Below are 25,796 nucleotides of genomic sequence, written 5' to 3'. Positions count from 1 at the left end.
GACACACGTTCATGGAGTAAAAAAAAAGTAATTAAAGTCGTTGATGAAATAAATAAGACGAAATAATGGAATCAAACAAATTGGAAAGATTCTATTTGGGGAAATAATTAAAAAACATCATTTTTTAAAATTATTTAAATCTATTATTGTCATTGGATTGACCAGAATATTAATTGCTTTGTATTAAACACAATGACCCCTGCAACACTTATTTTGCTTAACTAAATTGAAATTCTAGATGATTTCAATGAATAAAATTTGACATATTTTATTAACTTATTCTTTGCCATTGATGACGACACATCAAATTCCTTAAAAATGTAAATTTGGATGTCAATTGCCCTGCAACGACCTAATTACACATAAAAAGCCTGAACTTTTGACTTTTTAAAACTAAGTTGCTATTGCCTTACTTCCGTTAAACCGTGAATATGAAAATCCAAAGAAAGTGAGCATTCATTTTCCCCTCTAGTATCAGATTTTAGTTCTAAATGGTAAGCGTGTCCAAGCTTTGTGTGAAACAAAGAGCTGCTTTTGACGCCTTGCCATGTTTGGCCTTTGTCTTCTTTTTTTCCCTCTCTGTCGCATGTTGTTTGGCAGCTTAGGGCGCTTTTTACACTTCTCACAATACTCTTCTGTCTCATGCGTTGTGTTGCGTTTTTTTTTCTCTGCCTCTTTATCTGCCTAGCTTCTAATTCAAGCGGCATGGCGAGTCCTCACCAAATTAATCTGCAGCGGCACAATGAGCTTAGATGGCATTACATATGCAAACAAGCGTCAGATATTAAAAAATAGGAAAATGACGCTACAAAGCAGATGCGATGGCCTTGTGAAAGATAATCAAGCATGTTCTATTTTCTTTGTGTCTCTGGGAGAAATGGGATCAAGCTATGATTTCATGTTCTATGATATTATTTTATGACAATATATTAACATGTAGTCATTAGGAGTCTTTTAGTGTTTTACAGCCATGATACCAGAAGTTTGGTTCCATCTATTTTCACTCATAAAACAGTTGGTTTGCAGAATTCCTGGATTTTATAACAATAGGTATACTCAAGGATTGTGTATTGTAGTTTGTAAAGAAGTTACAATTTCTATTAAAACAAAACTATTGTATTTTCACAACTATAAGGTGCACTGCATTATAAGGTGCACCTTCAATGAATGACACGTTTTATTTTTTTTCCATAGATTAAGCACACTGGACTATTAGGTCTCTATTTTGGAGAAAATTTAAGACTTAAGTCCGCCTTATAGTCCTGAAAATACGGTATTTCAATCCAAATATTGAGATAAGTCAAGATATTCTTGTACTCGTTGGCTGCCATTGACGGTGATAGACATTGAATGAGTTGGAATGGAAGAAGCTGAGAGTGATGTCTGTCTAAATGCATTGGACATCCATTTTTTTAAACTTACTATTTCAGATGGTAAGACGAGACAGACAATTGATTGGGAGGAATTTGAAGTATTGTTTGACATCTGCTGGGAGGCAGATGATCTAAAATGATAGGAGAAAAGTGTCACTTGTGCTTAATGTAGATGTTTGATAATGCAGCACATTGGAAATGATAGTTAGAAGAAGAAGAAACATGTTGAATAATTCAGTGAATTCCAACAGTCAACATCTTGGATGCTAATTCCGCCCTCGCAACCACCTCCCATTAATCATTTCTGTTTGTTTTTCCGGATGAGGAAATTCATATCCAGCATATTCCCATTAAACGGCTAAGCATGTGTGATTATCTCCACTCTTCTCCCAATTGGCTGGAGGGCTTCTACGCTCGTCTGATCGCCGCTCATCAGCTAATCACGTGCTGTAAATCAACCCACGCCTTAAAGCAGTGGCCTCTGTATTGGGACAAAACCTGAATAGGTTCTTTGGAAATGGAAAAGCGCATAGATAAAATCACAATTCCCCAAAACGTTTTTGAAAGATGATCACTTGACCAGACACTTTTAAGACATTTACTTTTGAAAATTGCAAAATACACCTACTTTCATAGTAGTGACTTGACTTATAGACTCTGTAAAAAGTGTCTCAGTGAGTTTTTTGCAGTGGATAAAGAATCCATGTCCAATAGTAGAGTTATATTGTATTTTCTACATTGTTACTTGGATGTTTAAGTACGACATGATCAATTATACTGCGAGTGTGTGTGTGTGTGTTTGGTATGATTTGATATATAATATAATTCATCATTCAACATACATTCTAGATTTGGCATCAAGTTCACATTCTCTTAAAAAAATAAGAACCCTTTTAGAATTAATGACCTTGGCCGGTCAGCATGCAGACTTTCAGGCTCTGCTGATTCAACACGTTCCAACTGGTGCAAAATTTATTAATTTAATTACAAAGCTAATCAAAAGTGGCAAAAAAAATGACAACGCGTTTTTCATCCGAGGCGACGACGTAGCCTTTTTGTGTAAAGGTCGAGCTGGCCGACGGCGCTAATTAGCACGCAGCCGCGGTGTCACTTCCCCAAAAGCTGCTGGTTAACAAAAAGCCGGCCGTCTAGTCGGTGTGATGGACGAGTCGAATCACTCTGTTGGCTTGCTTCTTGTTATTGCCAATACGAAGCAATGAAAATGGATATGACCCTGAGTTACCCTTTTGGTTTATGAATATATTTTTGTAAACATAGTTGTACCCTCCCTATTTGGTAGGATACAGTACCTAGACATGTGTAGTACTATACTTTTGTAAAATTAAGGGAATCTATGGTTTAATATTACTTGCTGTTGAGGTGGTTAAATTGTAAAGTCACTTGGTAATAGTAACTAGTATTTTTATTTCCTACTAAGTGACAAACATTTTTAGAACAGATAGTCAAGTGTCTAAATCGATGTCATATGGGCCGGACAATTATAGATACAATATTTAGATTTTTAAAAATAAATAGGTTACAAGAACTGGATTAAAAGCCCTGAATATTCAGTTTCTTTATAGATCTAAAACAATGTGTATTTTAGCGTTTTTAAAATATATTTTTAGATTTTACAAAATGATTTTTAAACTAAAACCGTTGAAAATATGGATTAAAAAAATACAATTATTAATTTAAAAGGGGGAAAATCAGAAAATTTAATGTACATCCTTACTCTTCATTTTAATTTGATCCCAAAACAGGAAGTCGGCACTCATGATTTACTTTCCCGGGGCCACACAAAATGATGCAAAGGGCCAGATTTGGCCCCCGGGCCGCCACTTTGACACATGTGAGATAGGTGAAGATTGATGAATGATTACATTGGAGAACGTCAAACAATTAAAAAAAAGGTAGATTATTTGCCAATGAAGCACAAAAAACTGTTCTACACTAAAGCAAAGTACTATTATAATTTAACAATTATGTCAAATCAAAGGTCATTATTAACACCATTTTCCTTTCCTCAAAGAATTCAAAAATAACCTCAGCTCTTACGAAATGCGTCTATTTATGTCTCGGCATATCCTGCTACATTCTTATTAAAACAATAACACCTTGCCTTAACATTTGGCATCACTACGGCAACAGAAGGCGAACTCAGCCATTCCCAGGCTGTTACTTTTACTTATTGCTTCCTTCATATTTGCAATGAATCGATCTGTTAGTGGTTTAAACCAGTTAAAAAATGTATCCAACGAGTCTTATTGGCGCCGGCTGTATTAAGATAAAGTTTTGTTTTTCTCCTCTCAGTTTTTTTCTTTAAATTAGACGTCAGGTGCTAATACGTTCTCATTAGGCCCACATCATCAACTGAGAGAGCAATGTAGGATTAAATGAGCTATTCCTGCCAACTGAAGCCATCTATATGTTTTAATTAGGCCGCCAAGAAGCATATACATTTTAATTAGCAGCGTTTCTCGCGGCCCGGGGGTCTGGAGTTTTAAACACCAAGGTAGAGCCTTAATCAAATGACATTAATTGTTTTTTTTACTCCATGCCCCTGGAACTTTTTATACAATCTTATTCCCCCTTTTTAGTTTGTTGTTTTCTTTTTTCTGCAAAGATACCATAGAATAAATAAATAAGCCTGACCTACTTTCACATATTCCCTGGTGACCCACGAGCTGCAGGTGTTGTGTGCACTTTCATCTGCGCGTCTCCGAAACGTGGCCGACTTGCACCCGCATTTCAAAGGGTGGAACATCTGGACGGGTCTGGACCCCTGAGAGAAATTATTCAGCACACACCTGAGATATATGGATTCCTTATTGATTCCAAAATGTGTTGTGCATCGTCTCTATGATGAGAGCAAAATACTTTAAAGACAGTTACATTAAAAACAGAGCTAAAGTGTGCAGATTTAGGCAATGTTTTAGGGATATTCTTTTTTCCCCCTTCTCTATAACATGGGGAGGGAACCTATGGCTCGGGAGCCCCATGTGGCTCTTTTGATGGGTAGATCTGGCCGCTAACCTGCGAGCTAAAATATGGAAACCAGATAGGACATCTATAGCTGATTTAATCTTCATTATTTTGCATTAGAGTCTTGTGGAGTGCATACTCTCATTTATTAGCAACTGCATACAAATGTGAAAAGTAGTTTTTTTTCTACTTTAAAAGTGGTGGAATTACTAAAATCATAAGCACCCATTTATATGTATTTTGACTTTTAAATTCTGAGAATGGCTCTCAAGGCATAACTAAGAATTACCTCAAATAATAGTGTCTATTTTCTTATACATTGCTGTACCTTGGTTAAATGGTTGAATATTGTTAAAAAGTATTCAGAAAACATGTTTAAAGACTCAAAAATATCCAACATTATAGAGTTTGTTTTTAGACTTCAAGGTAAAGTTTGAAAATAGGGTTAATGTGGAACTTTGGGCCTCAAAATGACGGTTTCAGTTGAGTTTAGTTGAGTTATAAATGTGTTAAGGTCAATCGGTAAACCTTGTGGCGCTTGGGTAGGTTTTTAAAGGAATAACACTTATTCACTTGCATTTATCATCAGTGAACACCCGTAGCTGCAAATATGTCGAGCGCATCGGCTTAATGATTGAGTTTTCCGCTCAGTTCTGCGGCGAATTCCGTTGCAAAATGTCTTCATCTAATTAGTAGAAGGAAAAGGAACACATGGCGGTGGCGGAAGCAGCAACAGATCAAATCAACTAGATTAAAGATGAAGCTTGTTGCAATAATGTTAGGCTCTGCTTGGGTTGGCGTCATAAGACTTGGTCCTTTCAGTCTTTCCTGCTTGACCAAACATTTTCAGACTTCCATGTTTTTGTGCAAATAAGATCACAGTATACTTCCAAGTGTAGGCACGATTTGGAGAGATGGACACAAATCAAATCATTGGGAATTAGTGTTAAATTTTTCATTTGGCATTCAAAATGAGCTTCCAAGTATGTCTTAAACGTAGGTGACGTTTAGAAATGAGTTTTCCAAGGCAGGTTTTGCCATTCAAAGTAGGTGTAATTGACAGCTTCTCTCCCTTTGGCAAGCACAACGTAAACAAAGCAACTCCTTCTTTCTGCCCGGCAATCTTGGAGGTCCCCGTCGCCTTTGTCGCTTTCCGTCGGGGTAATTGAAATTGGCACGTTTAATTTGGCCCCGCGGCCGACTTCATTTCGCTGACGGATGAGCCCGATTGAACTTTGGAGGAGAGAGGAAGCATTAGCATCACCTGATCGCTCCCCTCATTCATCAGCGGCGACCACTCACTGGAGTACGCTGCTTCTATTAACGTTCCATTGGCATCCGGGTTGCATTTTATGCCTTAACACACACACACACACACACACAAACACACATGCTGGTTTTCACAAATACTCAAGCCCCTCCCATCGTTTTCCAGGCCGTCTCCCGGGCAACAAGCCCTTGCTCCTCCTCGTTTTCATCTGTGTCACACAGAGGTGATTTCCAACTTTTAAATGGTTTCTGTGTGACTTGTATTTCCTCTAATTGTTATTCATAGTGCTGCCACGGGGAGGAATAGGAAGGGGAGGAAGATGCTCCCACGGCTTGATGGACTGACATGTAGCCAATAACAATGTTGAGACTATCCATTGCAATCTGGCCTGGACCTTGTATGGTCTCCTTCTTGACTGTCATTGCAATGATAGACATCTAATTCCTCTTGAGTGGAGAAATGATCGCTGCCAGCCTTTCCCATTCATACTGATTGGACGTTTCTTTGCGTCAGTAGCAGTAAAGGAATGACAGTCCTTTTTATTCACTATGAAGCCTCTTTTGCGAAAAACTTGACTAGATCCAATTAGTTACTGCTGTCTGTGGAAATGTGATTTCTGCGGATTGGGGACCCCTGTAGGCATCTATTCAAATAGTTTGTATTATTTAATAAATCAGAACAAGTGTGTAAAACAAACGCACAAAAGTGTTGATGGAAAGTTGTTATTTTTTGATCAAATTCCATTTTAATCCACGATGAAGACGTTCTCACGCATTTTTTTGATTTTTTTTATGAATCAGCCTTTTATTTTGTTTTTGTCGGGGAGCAATGATGTAGCAACGTGAGCACGTAGCGAGTCCGAGCCATCTGGACTACAACAACTGTCGCACATTCAACGGCGACACACTGACGCTCACACATGAGAGGATTGATAATGGTGCAAATTAGCTGTAGATTTCCAATGAAAGATCAGTTCATTAAAAATGCATTACATGTCAACAGGTCCACTTGATGCTAAATGGAAGCAGGAGGAGAATCTGCATTAATCTGCACACTCCCCTCGGAAGGCAATGCAAAAGATGTTGTGTTCAATGGGGGGCAGCATCTTCCCACAATAGCACTTGTAGCTAAAATAATATTCAGTGGCAACAATATGGAGTTATTCCACTTTTTTTGCCAAAATCTATTATAGTAGGATACAAAAAGCTCGAAATAAGTTCATCTTCCATTCTGTGCATCCCAGGTTGGGGCTAGAAATTTGGATTTACAAAAAAAAAAAAAAAAATCAGACAACTGTATATTCAGATCATACTTTAAAATCCTTTGTTTTTTTTAAGTAAACACATTTCTACTTTGGTTCTTCAAAGCCTTTTCACTAATAATTTTCTTGTCTTTGCTTCACATGGAAAAAACTTTTAAGTTGCCACTATTATGTGTGATCTTCCATATTTAACCAGCTTTCTGCCCAAGACTTTAACCTTGCATTTTCAATGTGACCAAGCCATCATTCTGAGGACCAATCAGGGGCAGTGGGGGGTTTAGGACAAAAATGAGGATTCGGCCTGCGCACACACTTGAACGTCAAGCGGCTGAAAGGGAGATGATGATTATGCAAATGAGCACTCTCCCTTTCTGAAAGATTAAACAGGCCTCTGATTGCTTTTATATAACCTTCACTTGCGCATAGGCCGACACATTGTCCTATTGCCGACTCCTCCCCACATATACAACATTTTGCCTGTAAAGACAGCCTTTAGTTCACCTTTCCTTGGTCACGATGGGTGTCGGACACACCACTGAGTCATTTTGGTTTCTTCTATGGGCAAAAGCATTTTTTAAAATCTTTATTCCGATGGTTGACTCTAGGTTACTGCTTTCTTATAATGCCAATTTGCTCTATATGGTATAGGCAAGGCAATAACAGTCAATATGTTATCTATCAGTCAGATGCTATTTTAACTACTTGGCTTCCATTGGTGGTGAAAGATGGCCGACATATTTGTGTGATATAGCACGTAAAGGGCACCCACACTTATCCTTCACACTTTATAAAAAGAGCATTTATTTCAAAGTTTGTTTCTTTTTCGCTTCGTAGATTGAAGCACATAGTAAAGCAACGGTACAATGTTCAGAAAATATAAGTGTGATGCGGAATCATTTTATTATTTTTTTTTATCTTAACATGTTTTTTGTCGTAATACTGGAATATTCTGCATGTATACTAAAAAATAAGAACTTTTAAAATTGTACAAATTGCTTCCATAAAACTCGACAGAAGAATAAAAACCAGGCGTTTTCTCTCCAGCAACATAAGGTCGTTTTTAACCGTATTCCTTTCGGGTACGGAAAAACTACGATGAAACGCTAAAAATAGGACAGAAAACAAGCACAAATTTAAAATAAAAAAGCTGAAGAAGCCAAACAAAACGAACACCAGGTTGACTGCGCTTAACTTTTTACCGCTAAACGGCTTGAAGCGCTAATCGCATTGCCAAAGAACCAATAATAATAATAATGATAATACTGATAAAAAAGAAACTGATAATAATTATAATTATACATTAGTTTAAAAAAAAAAGGTCAAACAACTTGGAAAAAAATTAAAAAGACGTCCTGGCTGGGTAAAAATGTTTTTTCAGAATTGTGTGCAACACATGTTGATGCAACAAATGTCACCCGGCCATTACGAAAAGACGTCACATCCTGTTTTGTTTTACCGATGAGTGGAAGGCGCCACTCGCTTTTAGCACATTCTCTGCAAACATAGAGGCTAACTAGCTTGCTTTTTAAACAAAAAAACTTGAAAACAACAACAAAAACAAACAAGAAAAAACAATGGATAGATAGAATGCACTGCGAGTGTCCGTTAAGGCGATATTTAAGCTCTCACAGGTTTTGAATCGTTTATGATTGATCACCACTGGTGGAAGTACAGTTGCAATAAGGATGTTGGAAACTTTCCATGGGAATCCTTGGGGACATCAAATCAATGGTTGGTTGTTTTTTTTTATGGCTGGATGCTTTTGACAACAAGTTTGTACTAAATGTTTGTGATTTGAAGGATTTTTCAAAATTCCCATGGAAATTTGCCAGAAATTGACTGGAAATAAGACAGAGGATCAAAAGATTGAAAAAAATTCCACAGTTTTGGATGTCCAATCAGGTCCGTTTTGTATTTTTCTCCATTTTTTTTCTTGCTATTGAGCTACAGTCCTTAACTTGGTAGATACCGAAGAATCTGACAGTTTTGTGTGTTTTGGTCTCCGGGATTGTTGTTGATTTATTTTAAGGCCACTGTACTGCCAAGACAGTATCAACAACCCAGAGTCCTAAGCGGTATCGCACAGCAACAACAAATGGCGAGACCACCGGTCAGGCTCGGACCGTGTTCCAGAGGACCCCCGTCAAGGGACAAAAAACTTTGAGAATGTTTGTGAATCCAGTCCACAAAAGTGTACACAATCTCTAATTTCAGCTAAACTGTTTTTTTTGTTTTTTTGCGCTAAGTAAATTCCAAACACACAAGGGGTGACGTGATACATTTTTCCCACCCGACTTTGTCAAGAGCTCTCAGCATTGGTTACTCAAGAGAAGATAGGAGAAAGTTGGGAAGGCGTCGGGGCTAAAAATCCTCATGGAATCATTGGGATTTGTTTTTATTTTGGATGGCAGGGGGCGGGGGTGTCCACCGTTAACAGTCGTCGTCATCGTCGCCATCGTGAACGGAGCAGTCTTTGGTGCCGTATAAATCGGCCAGCCTCTTGAAGCGTGGACCCCAGCTGTGCAGATAGTCATAATCGAGGTCCGACTCGGTGGTGACTGACTCCAGAGAGCTGAGTGAGCCGGCCAAAGAGCCGCGACCCTCGTAGCCGTAGATTTGGATGGAGTCGTAGGGCGGTGCCGTTGGGTCGCTGTCAGCCTCAGCTACACGTGTCTTGATGAAGTCGTCCACGTCCACGCTGTTGGCTGCCATGTGGCCGCCTGGACGTAGGGGGAACTGAAGCTCTGGTTTCATGTCTTTCCTCGGATGGAAGCCATTGGCTCCATCTGGATTCTGGAAAAGGACAATTTGGAGATTAACTATCTGTTCTAAGTATTTTTGGAATGGTAACCTGGTCACATTTGGGCTTTCTAACATAGGTAAAGGTTTCAAATCTAGTTTGAAGCCTAGGTTTTTGGTTGGCACTAGGATTTGAAGCTAAGGTTCACTTCCTCTTGTCGTTACCTGCAGAGTGGCGATGTCAAAGGCTTCTGTGTCTTCCTCTCCGCCGCCCTCGTCGTCATAGGTGATGATATTCTCTCGGATGTCCTCCTCCTCAAACACGATCAAAGGCTCTTTCTTTTGACGTCGTAGCGCCACAAACAAAACCACGATGACTGGTGGTACAAAAATCAGACTCTTAGTTAAATGCTCACATGTAAACACCCATCTGACAGTTTAACTGTGACATTAATTGCTATAATTAGTTTTATAATGTTTCATTTTAGAAAAACGATAGGGCACCCAATTCCAACCCTAAAACTAAAATTTAATTCCCATATATTTGAAGGAAAATGTTTACCCAGTAGGATGACAATACATGCGAGGATGGCTATAAGCGCTCCGGTGCTGAGGCCGGCCGGCAGCACATAAGGTTCCACGTTGCATGACAAGATGGTGTCCCTGCTGTCGCAGGAGCACACACGGACCGTCAGTGTGCCGGTGCTGCTCATGGCCGGAACGCCGTTGTCGTTGATCTCCACCGGCAGGAAGTAGACATCCTGCGTTAGTCGGCTGAAACCTTTGCGCAGAACAAAGATGCTAGCAGTGCTGTCTGTGTGGGAAGAAGACCACAGATGGTCAGTTGACATTATTGACATTGGATTGGGACATTGAATACGTTTTTTTAAAACAGATTCAAGGCTTTTCAGCTAGAGATACAAACTAGAAAATACATTGGAAAATGACACTTGTTGTGTTGATTGAAGCCCTAAGAGCAAACAGTCATTTGCTGTGATGTGAACATCGTCTGCTCGACAGACCTCAAATGCCAACATGTTTGTCTCACGACCTATCTCGTTCCTTTGCTTCCATTTCATTATCGACACACGAAAATCCTTCTCTCTGTAGCCAACACAACTTGGACGCTATGGCTGCTACTTGAAGCTTCTCTGGTGGCTTAATTCAATCACGCTCGCCCCCCGAAGACATAGGGACAGATGGATCGAGACCACAATGCAATTATTGGGGCCCGCAGGAAACATGGCCCTGTTCGTGTGTATATGTGTGCGACTGGTGAGAAGAAGACGAGCAGGACCAGGCAATTGAGCATTAATACGAACGCTGCATACCTCGGTTGTCTTTGATGGAAAAGTTGTGGTTGTGGACCACCTCAGGAGCCAGCCTGAAGGTAAAGTGTTGTCGGTGGGCCATCTCGTCTTTGTCTGCCGCGCTGACTGTTTCGATAACCTGTGAAAACCCAAATTTCAATTCCCTTTCTTTTTTTTCAACTGAGATCCCTATGCCTACCTTTCCGGGAGCAACACTTTCACACATCAGGACTTCGTTGTTGGTAGCAAACTCTGGAGCGTTGTCATTGGTGTCTTTGACTTTGATGTTCACACGCACTTTGGTGTCCTGGTGGTGACCTCCTACACAACCACACAGGAAAATACAGCCTGTCAATCAAGCCCTGAAGATTTATTTTGCGATTTTTTTTTTTGCTGTTTGGGAGAGTGCCGCTATGAAGCTTGCAGGCGCCCACGCGTCTAACACTAACATTTAGAGAGATTGCATCATTTTTGCTATAGATGAGATCTCTTCATTCACTTTTCCTCTCATCTCATGTCTTCTTCCTTTACAAATTAATCATCTTTTTTTCTTTCCTTTACATTACCCTTTACTCAAACCAATATTTCCTTCTTTTCCCCCCTCTGGCCCTGTTGGTTGCATTTCCAACATTTAATGTCTTCCTCCCTTTTTAAAAACAAATGATTTCAAAAAGTAACCAAGTACTTTCCATGTAAAAAGGCTTATTTGTTTTTTTGGGGAACGAAAAACCCAGCTCAGTTTCTCTTGTAAGTGGGGCCTCTTATTTGATTTTTCCAGTACCCCGTCATTACCAGGCTTCTACTTAGCTTCCCTGGGCCCCGTTAGTGGTTTTGCGCAGCCCAACTCTGTGGGCCGTGAGCCCGTTTCCATCTGGCCGTCTGGCGTCGGCAGTGCCGCAGGGAAACCGCACAGCGCTTGGAAAGCCAGAACTGCCGGCCGCAGAATGCCAGGGCGGGGCCCGAAATGCGAGATGGCTTGTAGGTCAACTTGCTCTTTTTGTCCTTTTCATGCTGTCTCGGCCACTTTTATTTTAAGTCATGGCTTACACATGAGTTTTTAGACATTATTTTCCCACGAATCAGGATTTTGTCTGGGCTCCATGCTAGAAAAAGCACCAGAGCCAACATAGCGACTCACCTATCTCAGTGGCTGATACAGAGATGTTATGCCAGGCCTGGGCCTCTCGATCCAGAGGCTTGGTAGAGGTGATCATGCCATCCTCAGAGTTGACACTAAAGAACTGCTCTACGTCTGTGTAACGTGGAATCATGTACCTAAACACAAGGGATGGTCAATTTTTAGTTCCAGATAGGCCTCAGCTTATTCTCTAATGGAATCTGACCATCATCATACCTGACTGGGTTGTTGGCGACGTCCGTGTCCTTAGCGTGGACGCGTCCCACCTGAGTGCCAGCAGGGGCATTTTCCTCTACTTCGAAGGTGTACGACGGCGCAACAAATACGGGCGGCTCGTCGGCATCCTCCACTGAAATCTGCAGGAAGATACGTCAAATGTAGTTGGTCTCGGTCCACTAGGGAAATCACTTATCTAGAATATCAACACGCTATACCTTTATCGTAGCCTCATCCTTGTAAGGCCCCCAGGCCAGGTAATGGGGGTCCACATGCACGTTGTAGCCCTCAACCTTCAGTGTGTACGATCTCTTGGTCTCGAAATCCACACGCTGGATGACACACAAGAAAATATTTGATCAGATCATATTTTCACATTAGAATGGAAATGCTGAAAGCGCAAGTTGGTTAAGATAGGCCAGTTCAGTGTCAATGTCTACTGCTAGGGGGAGGTGTTGCTGCATGGATGTTTCTTCCAGCTGCATCAGTTCTGCAGTGACTGCAAGGAGACTTGGGAAACCCTTAAAAGACGTGTGCTACTGTCCTATAAGAACTTCCTTGTCGTTTAGAAAGCACTGGGATTAGCATGTAAAGCAGTGTTCTAGCTCACTGTTAAAATGACTGTTATTGGCTGCAGATTCAATTGACTCCTATTGAACAAAGAGGAAATTCAATTACTTTATATTAGTGGGAAGGACTGACATGAAATTGCCAGTGGTACTGATATTTCGAGTGAGGAGTTGAGGCAGCTTTAAAATGGGCGGAACTTTTCCAAATTGCTTTGGTTCAAAGTGGAGTGATCCTATAACAGATATTTTTTTATAAATTGAGATCATCCAATCAAAAATGGTGCCCTTGCTATAAGGGTGAGACTTGGAATTTTGAGATACAAGAAAATCATGGACCCAAATACAAAAGCAAATCAACTCGAGAATAATTGGGATGCATGTCATACACCACTACAAATAAAAATTAAACAATTTGTAAAATGATAATCTGGATTATTAACAACAAAGCTCAGAGTCACAGTCCTAGGATTCTAATTTGAGAAAAAAAACCTCTCCAAACCTCCTTCAGGGAATTTTTCAAGTTATGCATAGTCAGCCTTTGTACGCAAACCAAAATATGCTCCTGCCAAGAGCACTAGTCATGGGCTTATCCACATCACTGTTGTCTCCATAATGACAGTAAATAACACCCTCTTCCCTGCATCAATCCTTCTCCAGAGAAAGTAGGATAATAACATGCTTTCTCCTCCCCCAATACTGTTTTTCCAGCAGCTGCGGGAGCTTTAACGTGGCAGTAGTCCCAGGTGGGATCTTGATCTCCTCATAGGCAGGCCGGAGCATCGCTTAATGGAATCCCGACGGGTGGAGCAGACCCATAAGTCTGACGACAGCTCAGCAGGGTCTGCTGTACTTGCGTGAGCTCCACATGCACACGTTTAGTAGGTGTTAGTGTGGATTAAGATGCTCGGCAAGACACCGATGGAAATTACTCGCCGGCTCGATAAACGCTCAATGTGGATACCGAAAAAGTCCGACTTCCTATTTTATATCATTTGCTTTTGTACTGAATTCAAGGCAGTGTAGTCGGGCAAAACAGAAAATGTTTTAATTGTAATTAACAAGTATAATTGTCAAGGTGTGTGAGTTAAAGTTGTTTAAGGAGACAAAGTGCTGAAAGGAGCCATACTTTAAACTCAATTGATTGGGAGTATTGCCAAATTAGATAATGAATTCTTACATAAGAAACTAAGTCATTTGTTTCAGATGCATTCAAGGATACATTGATATATTGAAGAATGAAATCAGTACATATTGTAGTCTGTAGAAGAGGAAAGTAACTAGGGAGTGAGTCGGAGAACAGACAAAGTATTTAAAGTCAGCGAGCTGAGCGCGACAAAGACGATTTCAACTTTCATCCGATCGTCAGACACGGCTAGTCGAGCACCCGCAGCCAAATGCGGCTCGGTGCATTAACTGTCCATTTTTACGAGTGCAGTGATGACAGCAGTTAAGTGATCACAGATTTAATTAGCGGCAATACAGCGCGGCGCAAAGCATCTGTTCCGTCTCGACGAGTTGCCCGTCGTCCCTGATGCAGATGCGTCAAATACAGGTGAACTTGTTGACTCTTAAAAAATAAATAAAAGGAAAACACTATAAGGTAACTTTTTTTTTTTGGTTTAAACGTCATAATGCCTGACAGTACTTAAACGCACCAGCACCAAACACAGCGGGAAGCCAGCATCACCGACGTGTCCCACTTCTTTCATTTTCCATCGCTTTGGTCACACTCTCTGAATTGCTCGCTCACTTTTCATTCATGACATCATTCACAGTGACACACAGAAACACACACACACACACTCAGGGCTCCTTAATATTCCGCAAAGTGCTTTCGTCAGGACACAGTTGAAAGAGAATAGTTGATTAAAGCTCATGCCGGTGTGCGTGAATGTGTGAGAGGGAGAATAGAGATTAGTGAAGGCTTCTCTCGTTGGTGATTTCAAAGACTTCAGGTGTCTGTGTGTGTGGGTGTGTATTTTGGGTGTGTATGTGTGTGTTGCCTTCAGTGGCCAACAGGTGATGATTTCCCCTGAGGGGCATCTGGACTCAATAATCACAATGCGGCGCATCCAAATCAGGACACTGTAATCAGATCGAGACCGAGAGGGTCTCGTGACGTTTGCGACGAATACACACACACACACACACGTAAACACATACTTGTGCACACACATTTTAAATCAGCCTCTGGCTCTGCTAGTGTTATTACAAGAGACGTGGGTAGTCGGGATGAAGGATTTCAGCTGTGATTGTGCCCTGTTGTTAGTCAACACACTCTCACATATAAACAGGGGAACAGGACCATCTCTACTCAATGCCAGGCTCTCCCAATCAAAAGAGATTGGACGCGTATCACCATTAATGGGAGCCAGGGAGGTGGAAAATTTGATTTCTAAGCAGGACTAAAGGTGAAAATGGAGGGCTACTCCCTTGTAACTACAGGAAAGTTTAATCTACCTTGATCTTTTCATCAAATCATCCCTCATGTGTCTTCTCTGCATTGGATGTGGTCAGAGTTTTGGCCTCTCCTGCTTTTGGATGACGCTTAAACTTGAGGTTAACCACCTCGCTTTGGGCCAGTTCAACAGTTTATTTCTTTTTTTAATTCATGCTCTCATTCCCTCATAGCCTTGGAAAATAAAGATCTGAACATGCCAGAGTCTCCGAGTGGCGCTTAGCTGCTGCATTGAGACAAAGAAGATTTGTATCGATCCAATCGAGCTAGAGAGATTTTCCCACAGAAGGAATAAAAAGTGAGCTGGTTGACTGAATAGCTTTGTATGGACTTGAAGTCTTGTTACAGATCTCAAGATTTTTTGTTGAGTAGATTCTGACCTCGAAAGCTTCTACAAATTATTACATTTTTTTTCTTGTGTGTATGATATTGTAGTTAATGACAAACTCCAGGCAATGTAGATCATATTCCATTTAAATACCAATCTTTCTCTGTTTGGTATCCAGTTTATCTAGACATCTTTCTAGTAATCTTTCCAACTGACTGACCCACTTACCTTTTTAAGCTTGATGATGGCCTCTCTGGTCTCAGAGTCTACGCTGAGTTCAAACATTCCCAAGCCATCTCCGTCTGTCAGGCGGTAGTTAACCATCCCGTTGTCTCCCATGTCAGGGTCTTTGGCCTTCAAACGGCCCACCTCCTCCCCTTCCACTTTGTCTTCAGAAACAGACATGGGGTACACGCCTGGGGAATGACAATAAATTCAATTTTAGTGCAAAAACCAATCATACAAATACCAATTTTCATTGTTTCTTGAGTCAAGTAGTGCCACTCATTATTTGTTAGGAACAAAGCAATCTGAAATTGCCTTTTGAATTTAACCGCCAATTTCAAAAGATGAAATATGGTAGAAAACTTATTGGAAAGTTGCTTTGGAGAAAATGAAACAGTTGCTTTTTGTCTCATAAAAATAACCTACTATTCCCCATGTATTATATTGTACTATATCCCCTCCTAATACTTGCTTCTTCTCCTTCTTCTTGCCCTCATTCTACTTCCAAATCTCAGCACGCATTCTCACCTCTCCTCCCCCGTTCGCCCCATTTCTCTCGCGTTTACCTCCCACAGGAAAACCTCCATTTCCTCCCTCTGCGCCCATTGCGTTCCATTCATACATGAGCACAACACTCATATACAGACGTGTGATATTATTAGTACGATGAGGTACTAACTTCAGTGCTGTTTCCAAGGCACGGAAATCATCTTTTCAAGTCAGGATGTCTTTTGTACGGATGGATTGTGGCTCGTTTCGTTTCATTTTTGGGGGTGATGCGCGAGGAGGCGGTGGCGCTGGCTCAGTAATCTCACAAAAGAAGTATCGAGTAATTGATACGTGCCAGCGCCGACGTGAGAGCTCAAGTCAAAAAAAAATGTTTTTCAGAGCTTCTTGTCCTTTTGTTAGCATCAGTGTAGCTGAATTGCATTTAAGTCAAGACTCAATGATAATTCTATGTTGCTTGGAGAAAAGGGATCTACATAATGGCACTAACAGGAAGTCTTTTACCAACCATAAAGCGGACAATATTTTTATTTAAAAAAAAACTGTGCAAGAATGTTCTTGTATTGATTTTTTTGTTGTAGTTGGTTATTTCCAGTTTTAGCTCCACTACTTCCATAGAAGTACTAAATATGTAATCAGCATTTCCATTTGTGCCATCTGCAACATTCTTTTTGCAGGTGGTCTTGCTATTTGTACTTTACTGATCCACAAACATGTTCTACCAGTGTAAAATTGTTTTACAGCTAAATCTGCTATACTTAGTCGCGCGAGGAATCTTATTTACACTTAAGATCTTTCCAAATACATTACTAGGCTTGGGAGTGAATGATAATATTAAGTGCCATAGAGATTTCAATTCATTTGCTTAGGCCTGAAACTTACATTGTATTTGTGTATACAGTACACTCAAATACCGAAGCACACACGTGGTATAAAAAAACATCACTAATTGACATGTACTCACTCTGTGGGAACTTGGGTGGGTTGTCATTGACATCGGTGAGCGTGATTTTGACCTCGGTGGTTCCCGACAGTCCGCCCATGTGGCCACCCATGTCCTTGGCCTGGATCACCACGTCGTAGTCTTGCCGGGCCTCGCGGTCCATGTGAGGCAGCGCCGTGCGAATTATACCTAAAGGCGAGGGAAATAAACTTTTAATGTCAGCCTTTACATGGAAATAGGGATGTGGTGCATTTCTAGTTGGTCTTTAGCTACCATTATATTATTCTGAATGTTTCTACAGTTTGTTTTTGGTATAAAGCATGCCTCCTGTTGGGTTAGTTGTTCATTTGCCCGAGTTTAGGGTATAGTTGAGTCAAATTATGATGATTTACTGTTGGAAAATGTAAGTTCTCATGCTTCAAAAGTTGGCGATAATGCGTAATTTTGCAAATACCATTCACATCAAACCTATAACGACTATAAAAGAGGTATTATCCAATCTTTACCAAATTTGAAGCAGGTGTTGTGGACAGATGGCTAACTCTAAATTGCCAAGTTGACAAAAAGGTTTGGGAAAATAAAGCGAGACTATTGATAATTCACAATAAAAAATAATTAAGTCTGCTCCCATTGTACATGCACTGACTTGTAGTGAATTCCTCCCATTGCAATGAATCTAAACCAAAGGAAGTCGACAGATGAAGTAAATTGTTAAGCAATTGAGTTTTCCTCATGAGTAGTTGGAGGTTGGCAGCAATGTTCATGCAAAATGAAACAATAATACTTATGCCGTACGTGAACAGAATATAAAAGAATGATTACAAATACTACGAGCCAGGTGTACTAGACAGATGGAGCGTATTAAATGGCAAAGCTTTAGGCCTCCAACTTTGGCATGTCAGTTGAACAAGTTGACAAATTTGGGTGATTCCAAGTACATAATAAATAAAGTAGTAATAGCTCTTCTCCTGTTGGACCCATCTGACTAAGAGAGTTTTCGAATGCAAATCAGCCTTTTGGTAACAAATTCTAACTAGGTGTAACAGACAGATGGATGATACTCAATTGCAAAACGTTTTAGATTCCACCAAGGTATGTGGGCAGGACAAGCTGACAAGTTTGGACGATTCCACATACATAAAGCCAGAATTACTTGGCTCTTGTGGCACATCAACAGACCTCTGATGTGCAATTTAAACCAGGTTTAATAGGCGAGTCTTACTTTGTTTTATTTACTGCTTTTTTGTCCGAAACCGCAAAAAGGAGAAAGAGTTCTCGGATCAAGTATGCGCAACACAGAAGTCGAGATCTGTGCTGAGTGCCAATTGGTTAGTTGCCTCATTCCCGCAGTGAAGAAGAGATTGCTTGTTGGATCTTTTACGTAAGTTGCCTTGGCAACCAGGACACATCCGTCTGATCTTATTGTACTTGATGACGTGGCAAGCAGAAATCATGTATTTTCAACAGAATTAATCAAGCTAAAACCTAGATGAATTTAAACAAGTGTGAGATTATTTTCCTACATTTCAAATATTCATAATCTGGTGGTGTGTGCTAAGGTTTATCTGGTTAGTGTGCGCCGACGGCGTGCATACGTTTGGATGTACGAGTGTGTACGCGTGCGTGACAGCACGCAAAGCTGATAATCTCCAAACCAATTAGAAATGTGAGCTTTGGATGCACGCCAGTCAAATGGCCGACACCGCTCTGATTAGCCAGATTTACCCTGCACATATTCACCATCAAAACCTCATCCTACCCGTCCATCCTCCCCCATAGCTACTAGATGTCTCTCTGTGTGAAGCAATGTCATCTCCACTCTGTGCGACCCCACACATCTCTCTGTTATCACCTTGTTCTGTCCAAATGTCAAGCCAGGACTCTGTAACCACCAAACTGCATGCACTATTCTTTTTGAGCATTTTAGAGTCGCTGCCTCATTGACATTTTACACATTACTCATTTTTTTCTCCCTAAAATGGCCGGCGTGAATCATTTAGGTAAATATCTTTGTCAAAAAAGAACTACAAGTACAATTTAGCGTTCAACTATGGCATGTTTTTGGGATGTTGGAGGAAATCGTAGTAATGGATGGATGGATACTTTTTCTTTATCCTGACCTGTTTGAGGCTCCACTGAGAAGTACGGCTGTCCCTGCAGGATGCTGTACACCAGTCGGGCGCTGTTTCCGTATGTAGGGTCATCGGCATCAGTGGCCGTTACTTGCATCACTGACGTACCTGCGAAACACACACATGCATTTTGTCAATTCTACCAATTGGCACTGATATTTTTGAAGTTGAGCTCATCTATTATCATGACCAACTAGTATGATTATATATGCATACTTGTTTTGAAGTCTTAATTGAAAACCCCTATCCCCTATATCTCTAACCATGCCCAGTGATTCTGGACTGTCATTCTGACACCTTACGCCAGGTTTGAAGTCACCCTTTTAAAAAAAAATAATCTTAGCTCAAACCTCTATAACTATCTACTAATGCCTGAACCGAGTGTTCATGTTTCACATGGTCAGATGATCTTGAAATGGAATCGCTTCAACGTCCTCTCTGAGCGTCTTTCTTTGGAAGCGACGCCCGCAGTTTCAGGGACGTTAAGAGTCCCTGATACCACAGGCGAGAGAGTCTATCAATATCGGAAGCTCTTAGTCAGAAGAACCGCAAGAGCTTGTCGGGAGCTTGATTCCTTTTAATGTATGGCCTAATGGTGTGGTCATGTAGCCACGCTTCCTGTGCTCAGGTTTCTGTGACAATCGATCACTCCTGAAGAATGACCATGATGAGCTCCGGCAGGGACTTCTTTAGCGAGTGTCTCTCAATTGCTCACCTTTGGACGGTCACTTTTGGACTAGGTGGGCCCAGTGGGACTAAAAAGACGCAATTGTTGGCTAAGATAATTCATATCAGAACATTATACACAATTTCAGAAGGAAAGCAACATTTCTCAGAATAAAGTCAATGTCTTTTTTTAGGACAGTTATGTAAATTTCAGATGTTTTTAGCCGCTAGGGAAGACCATAATTTCATTTTAGCAGCTAGTATGGCATCCCACTTACCGACGTTGGACATCTCGGGCACCCTGGCATAGTAGGGCCCGTGCAGGAACTCAGGCGGGTTGTCATTGATGTCCTGCACCTTGACGATGAACTCGGAAGGCGGCTCTAGAGGCTTGTTGGTGTCCCGTGCCACTGCCTGCGCTGTCAACGTGTACTGAGCCTGCTCCTCACGGTCCAGCGTCTTCGTAGCGTGGATGTTGCCCGTCTCTGTGTCGATGACGAAGATGGTCCCCGCACCTTCGCCCGATAGGATGTACTTAATGTTGCCATTTCCCGAGTCCACATCGGAATGGAGCTAAATGCGGAGAGACAGAAAAATCGTGTTACGCTACTACCTAATAGATACTTCAACTGTGTGTTAATCCAGCTAATTTGCCAAGAATTAGTTTCATTTATCTCAACATTTTTCCATTCTGAAGATTGGTTAGTTCATGTGTATTATACATTTGGAGTAATTGCACATTTTACCTCATGCATGAATGAGCTAGCCAATTTGAAAAATCATAGTGTAAAATTCCAAGGTTGTGCTACTGTGTTCTCAACAAAGACAGATAACGATGCTGTGGTATAGTTTTATATATATAAATAAATGCCAAAATTACCTATAACTCTTGTTCAAAATGAACAAATGGAAGTTTGCAAGCTCAGGTTGTCAGATCCTTAACTCACCCTTCCCACTAGAACAGGATCTGGTCCGGTGTACTCCTCAATGACAAAGAACTGATTCCACACCCAACCTCGTTTGGATCTATGCAACACCTGACCCTCCTTGCCCACCCGGGGCCGGTGTCTGTGCAGCGATGTGTGACCTGCACGCATAAACACAAACACTACGTTATTACATTCATCATGAAATCACAGAAGTGCAATGTTTTTTTTCTCAGGGTTTTCTTTTTCTCTTCGGGATTCGAGCCAAAGTGCGTGTGGGCTACTGTAAAACACGTCAATGGAAATCCCAAGTGGACATTACAGTGCGAAAGTGTGCGTGGGTGGTGCTTTTTTTTGCAGCCGGATGTAGCCTTTTGGGATATAGTATTGTGTTTTTATGAAAAACATTGCTCAAGTAACGTATTTTATTAAACGGACACTTTTGGCAACATGCTATTCAAAGTCAGGAAAGTACCATAGTTTATCTACAAATTGATTGTTTTGGCAAGATTTCGCTATTTAACGGAAAAATCTAATTTTCTGCCCAAACTCACATTGGTAATAATGTTTTTTATGACAAAAATTATTATTGGCATAGCTTAGGACCTAAAACCGTGTGACCTTGACTACATTGAACAATCTTGGCAGAAACCAACCAAAACAAATTGTAGAATCATTTCTATTACCTAAGAAAATGGTCTCTATTTTTGAAAATTCTTAATCGGACTTAGCAGAACATACAGTCGTGGTCCAAAGTTGACATACACTTGTGAAGACCATAATATCATGGCTCTCTTTCGTTTCCAGTTATTTCTACAACTCTTGATTTTTCTCTGATAGAGTGATTGAAACAGAATTCATGTTGCTGTATGTATATTTTTGACCCAACAGATTTGATCATTTTGTTCCAATCACTCGATCAGAGAAAAAGATATCTAAGTTGCAGAAATAACTGGAAACTCAAGAAAGCCATGACATTATGTTCTTCACAAGTCTATGTAAACTTTTGAACACAACTGTAGGTTGGTTTGACGTGTCTACTTCGTTAACGCATCTCGTACCTGCATGTCTGTGTCTGTGGGAGTGACGTTCCACGCCCTCGTGTTTTCTCCGACTGGCCGTCGCCAGGCTACAAAGTACGCAGAGTCCCGCCAATACTAGGAAGATTCTCAGCGTCATGATCATGGTCGTCATCGTCAAATCCGACCTCCTCTCTGTCTGTGGTTCCTCTCAGTGGAGCGCACCCCCCCACTGAGGTGACTTTGTAATTGGGCGAAGGGAATGTTGGGAGTGGGAGTTCAGGCCAGACAATCTGCCTCTCCTTCTACTCCGACGATCCTCTGAGCCTGGAAGCAAACAAAACCGTTAGAAGTATTGATGATGCTCACAGTCAAGGAAGCATGTCCCCGTCTGATGTTCTCCAAGCTCGTTACGCGACTCGCATCTAATTATGCCGCTGTAAACTAATTAGCTTGAATTCTTTTGGACAGAGATGGATCCAGTCGTGTGAAATTGGTGGAATAACATGATGTTGTACTGTGTTTACACACTTTTCTTTTAAAAAGATCATCAATCACTCTGTAGAAATTTGACAACAAGCTGAAAGTGGTTGTCAGTTAGCATTATTAGACTAGACACTACGCTAAATTGCAAAGAATCCCAGAAATTCGCCTAGATTTGACTCAAGCACGATGATCAAAATTGCCTTCCCCCATTTTATGACTTAATCTGGAACACAAAAACTTGGTGGCACCTCTCGATTTTTTTACACGCGGCCCATTTGGTTCAATTTAACATTTTGGATGTATTTATTCTCTCCTCAGACTTGGCCAGAGGTGCGAGTGAGCAGCAAACGAGATAATGTCTCCCCCGGGTGAGTAAGCCCTTTTCACCCGCCTACTTCCTTTGTCTGAACACATGACTCAAGAGTCGCATTAGACTACTAGACATTGTATGTGTGTCCCTCGGGTTCTGGGAGTCACAAGTTTACCGAGGCAGTTGTGATTCATTAGCTAACATTAGATTTTATGGTGCTCGGGAGTTTTGACGTGCGGGGGAGGCCCAGGGTGGGGTCCCAGAGGTTGTAGTGGTAGGGTTTCGACCTAGCTAACTGAGACCACATGTGTCCCAACAAAGCTGGAAATTCATTCACACGCCACTGTTTAAGTGGCGCGATTACATTTCAGGGTCAAGTGCACTGATTCCCAAAAGAGTCGCAGACTGAAAGTGTAATAGTAACCTACTTTAATAATTACGCATTTACAACTGGTTAAAGTGGGAAATTTCCCTTGCTTAGACCTCGGAGACCTTAGAAAAAGCCAGTATATTCCAAATCATATTTTGTTCTAATTTAAATTTTACGTTCCCATATTCATATTTTCAGTTCCTCCATTTCCCTGTTTTTTTTCTCCTCTTATATATTCACTCTTAACTGACTAGTTTGTATTTTGATATTAATAGACTCTTTTGTTTATATTTGTAATTTCTTTTATAACTCATACACACGTGACAAAGTGTGATCAACTTTCTTGGAAGTCTGGTAAATACTTGAAAATTACTATGCATCTAGGGCCCAATTGCTTTTCAATTGGGTAGCCAAGTATGTGTGTGTGTGTGCGATGTGATTACCCCAAAAAAAAGCTTCTAAGCTTTCCCTGCATTCATGTAAATAAGTATTAATGACACACTTGCGGCTCTGAGACATCAATGCAGTTATCCCACTGAAACACAATGTGTGTGTGACTGTGTATGCCGAAGAGTGTATTTGATTTTAAGAGAGTGTGTCGGTGTGTGTGTGTGTCTGTGTGTGTGAAAAACTGCAAGCATGTTTGTGCGTGACTATATGTATGACAATAGGCATTTTTGTGTGTACTAGAGACTGAAACCATGATGATGGTGTAGCTTTAAATGCATTTGCGTCCATTTGTTTTTCTGTTTGCGTATTTTGTCTAACTCCAAGTTGGTGTTTTAATTTGCGATTGCGTCTAAGTCAAAGTGCGTGACTACGTGGGGTTGTAAACATGTGGGAGTATGTGTTAGGCCTATTGTGGTAGGCTTGTGCTTTTGTGTGTTTGCATGTTTGGTGTTAGTATGTACGTCGTCGTAGCTGATCAACGTTGAGCCATTAGTGCTTAATTATCACCCACAAGCCTCAATTGTAAATGTGCCTTCTGCACTGCAATGTTATATTCATGTGATAAATGTAAATGTCACAACAACTTTATTTTGTAAACAGAGCAATTAATGCGAGTCATTTGAAAAGCATGCTTGTTTTTATTGCATTAGAAAATTTGGATCATGACTCAAGTTCATAAGAGGACTTTTGCTGCTGATTTTATGCAATTATATTAGACATCATTTTAAACAAAGGAAGTTATAACTGCGGACTTTTCTCCCAATTAGCCCATCACAAACATAGGAAAGCAATCCGATTGGTCCGTTTTTGTTCAAGGCAAATGTTTTCAAAGTGCTTCCAAATGAGATGCCTCGAACCCGCAGGCGAAAAAAACAAAGCCGCCTCCGATCAGACCGTTGACCGCCGCATTTGGGGCTCTTTAACGACTTCGCCCACCATTTAACCCTTTTAATTAGCATAGGCTAATCTCCAATGTTCAATTTAGAACAGGAAAAAAAAAGACTTGGTTTGTGCTCGTGTGTGCCACGGCCAGCGCGGTCATTATTGACTCAAATAGAAATTGGAAGGGCACCCTCAATTAACTGCCATTTTAATTAATACTCCACGTTCTTTCACTTCCATGCATTATTTCTCCATTTATCTGCCTTTTGTTCTTTCGTTTCCCCTGTCACAGTTCAGTAGTGTCTGGAATGGCAATTACCGTCTCACTGTTGAAATGACACAATAATTGACTGCTGCACTATATTACAGTACACCCCGTAGAGTGAATATTAATTATGTAGGTGCGGTTGATTTTTTTTTCTGTCCTCTACCATATAATTATTGATCCAAATGGTTGGCGTATCAAATTAAGGTTGGAAATTAAGGTTTAAATACAGCTTTCAAACAAGGGTTATGAATTCAAATTAGGGTTTGAAATGAAGGTATAATGGTAGTTTTCAAGTTGACAAATTTGGGCGTGAAGATTTCAAACTAGGATTTGGTTTTCAATACAACATCGGCAAACTACGGCCCACGGGCCACATACGGCTTTTTAAACACCCTTTTTTAAAAATTACATTTTAATATTTCTTAATACATTCCTTTTTACTTTAATTTGTACTTTATACTTTTTACTTTAATGATAAGTGATGAGTACGTTAATACTTTAGTCCTTTTTTTCTGTTTATGTTTCATATGTACTGTTAACGGATGCACTTTTTTATATGTATCATATCTTGTGCTGACCTGGGCCATCTGTCAAATTTTTAAAGTCAATGTGGCCCCCGGGACGAAAAGTTTGCCCACCCTTGTTCTAAAATCATTTGAATTGACAAAAGAAGGAAGATTGGACGCCACAACATTGGTCGTCAATGATCATTTTGTTAAGAGGAACCAGTTGTTGGAAGAGTTCTCAAAAGGTACATATTGGATTACATTGGCACTTTAATACTCAGTCCTCCTCCACAATGAAGATGCTATTTAAGTGCCGTATCCGTACACACGGTAAATATTTAAAGGTCTTTTGAAAGGCCAGCATTATCCTACGTGATGACATGACCAAATCTAATCTGGTTATGGTTGCAATTTGAAACAATGGATTGGATTTAAAGGGTTTTAGTTTCAACTCTGGCT

The 25,796-nt window shown here is 40.6% G+C and overlaps 2 protein-coding genes across 3 annotated transcripts in view; one reads left to right on the top strand and one right to left on the bottom strand.

The window, feature by feature from the left end:
• Nucleotides 1-25,796, top strand: part of mcm8 (minichromosome maintenance 8 homologous recombination repair factor) — a 244,565-nt gene that overhangs the window by 15,865 nt on the left and 202,904 nt on the right. Inside the window, exon 3 of the mRNA XM_077729396.1 lies at nt 22,870-22,919. The gene's annotated coding sequence lies outside the window, so the exon portion shown is untranslated. The remainder of the gene's footprint in view (nt 1-22,869; nt 22,920-25,796) is intronic.
• Nucleotides 7,671-25,796, bottom strand: part of cdh11 (cadherin 11, type 2, OB-cadherin (osteoblast)) — a 48,016-nt gene continuing 29,890 nt past the window's right edge. For both annotated transcript variants that reach the window (XM_077729398.1, XM_077729399.1), the window contains 14 exons: nt 22,108-22,392; nt 21,068-21,207; nt 20,399-20,693; nt 19,443-19,562; nt 17,344-17,511; nt 15,876-16,063; nt 12,511-12,624; nt 12,293-12,432; nt 12,077-12,213; nt 11,138-11,259; nt 10,960-11,077; nt 10,191-10,442; nt 9,854-10,005; nt 7,671-9,682 (listed from right to left, as the gene is read on the bottom strand). In XM_077729398.1, the coding sequence (XP_077585524.1) occupies nt 9,320-9,682; nt 9,854-10,005; nt 10,191-10,442; nt 10,960-11,077; nt 11,138-11,259; nt 12,077-12,213; nt 12,293-12,432; nt 12,511-12,624; nt 15,876-16,063; nt 17,344-17,511; nt 19,443-19,562; nt 20,399-20,693; nt 21,068-21,207; nt 22,108-22,240 (2,442 nt within the window). In that variant the 5' untranslated portion in view covers nt 22,241-22,392 and the 3' untranslated portion in view covers nt 7,671-9,319. The remainder of the gene's footprint in view (nt 9,683-9,853; nt 10,006-10,190; nt 10,443-10,959; nt 11,078-11,137; nt 11,260-12,076; nt 12,214-12,292; nt 12,433-12,510; nt 12,625-15,875; nt 16,064-17,343; nt 17,512-19,442; nt 19,563-20,398; nt 20,694-21,067; nt 21,208-22,107; nt 22,393-25,796) is intronic.

The sequence above is a fragment of the Stigmatopora nigra genome, chromosome 12, assembly GCF_051989575.1.
Source record: "Stigmatopora nigra isolate UIUO_SnigA chromosome 12, RoL_Snig_1.1, whole genome shotgun sequence".
Classification (NCBI taxonomy): Eukaryota; Metazoa; Chordata; class Actinopteri; order Syngnathiformes; family Syngnathidae; genus Stigmatopora; species Stigmatopora nigra.
This window is presented reverse-complemented; position numbering and strand designations above follow the sequence as displayed.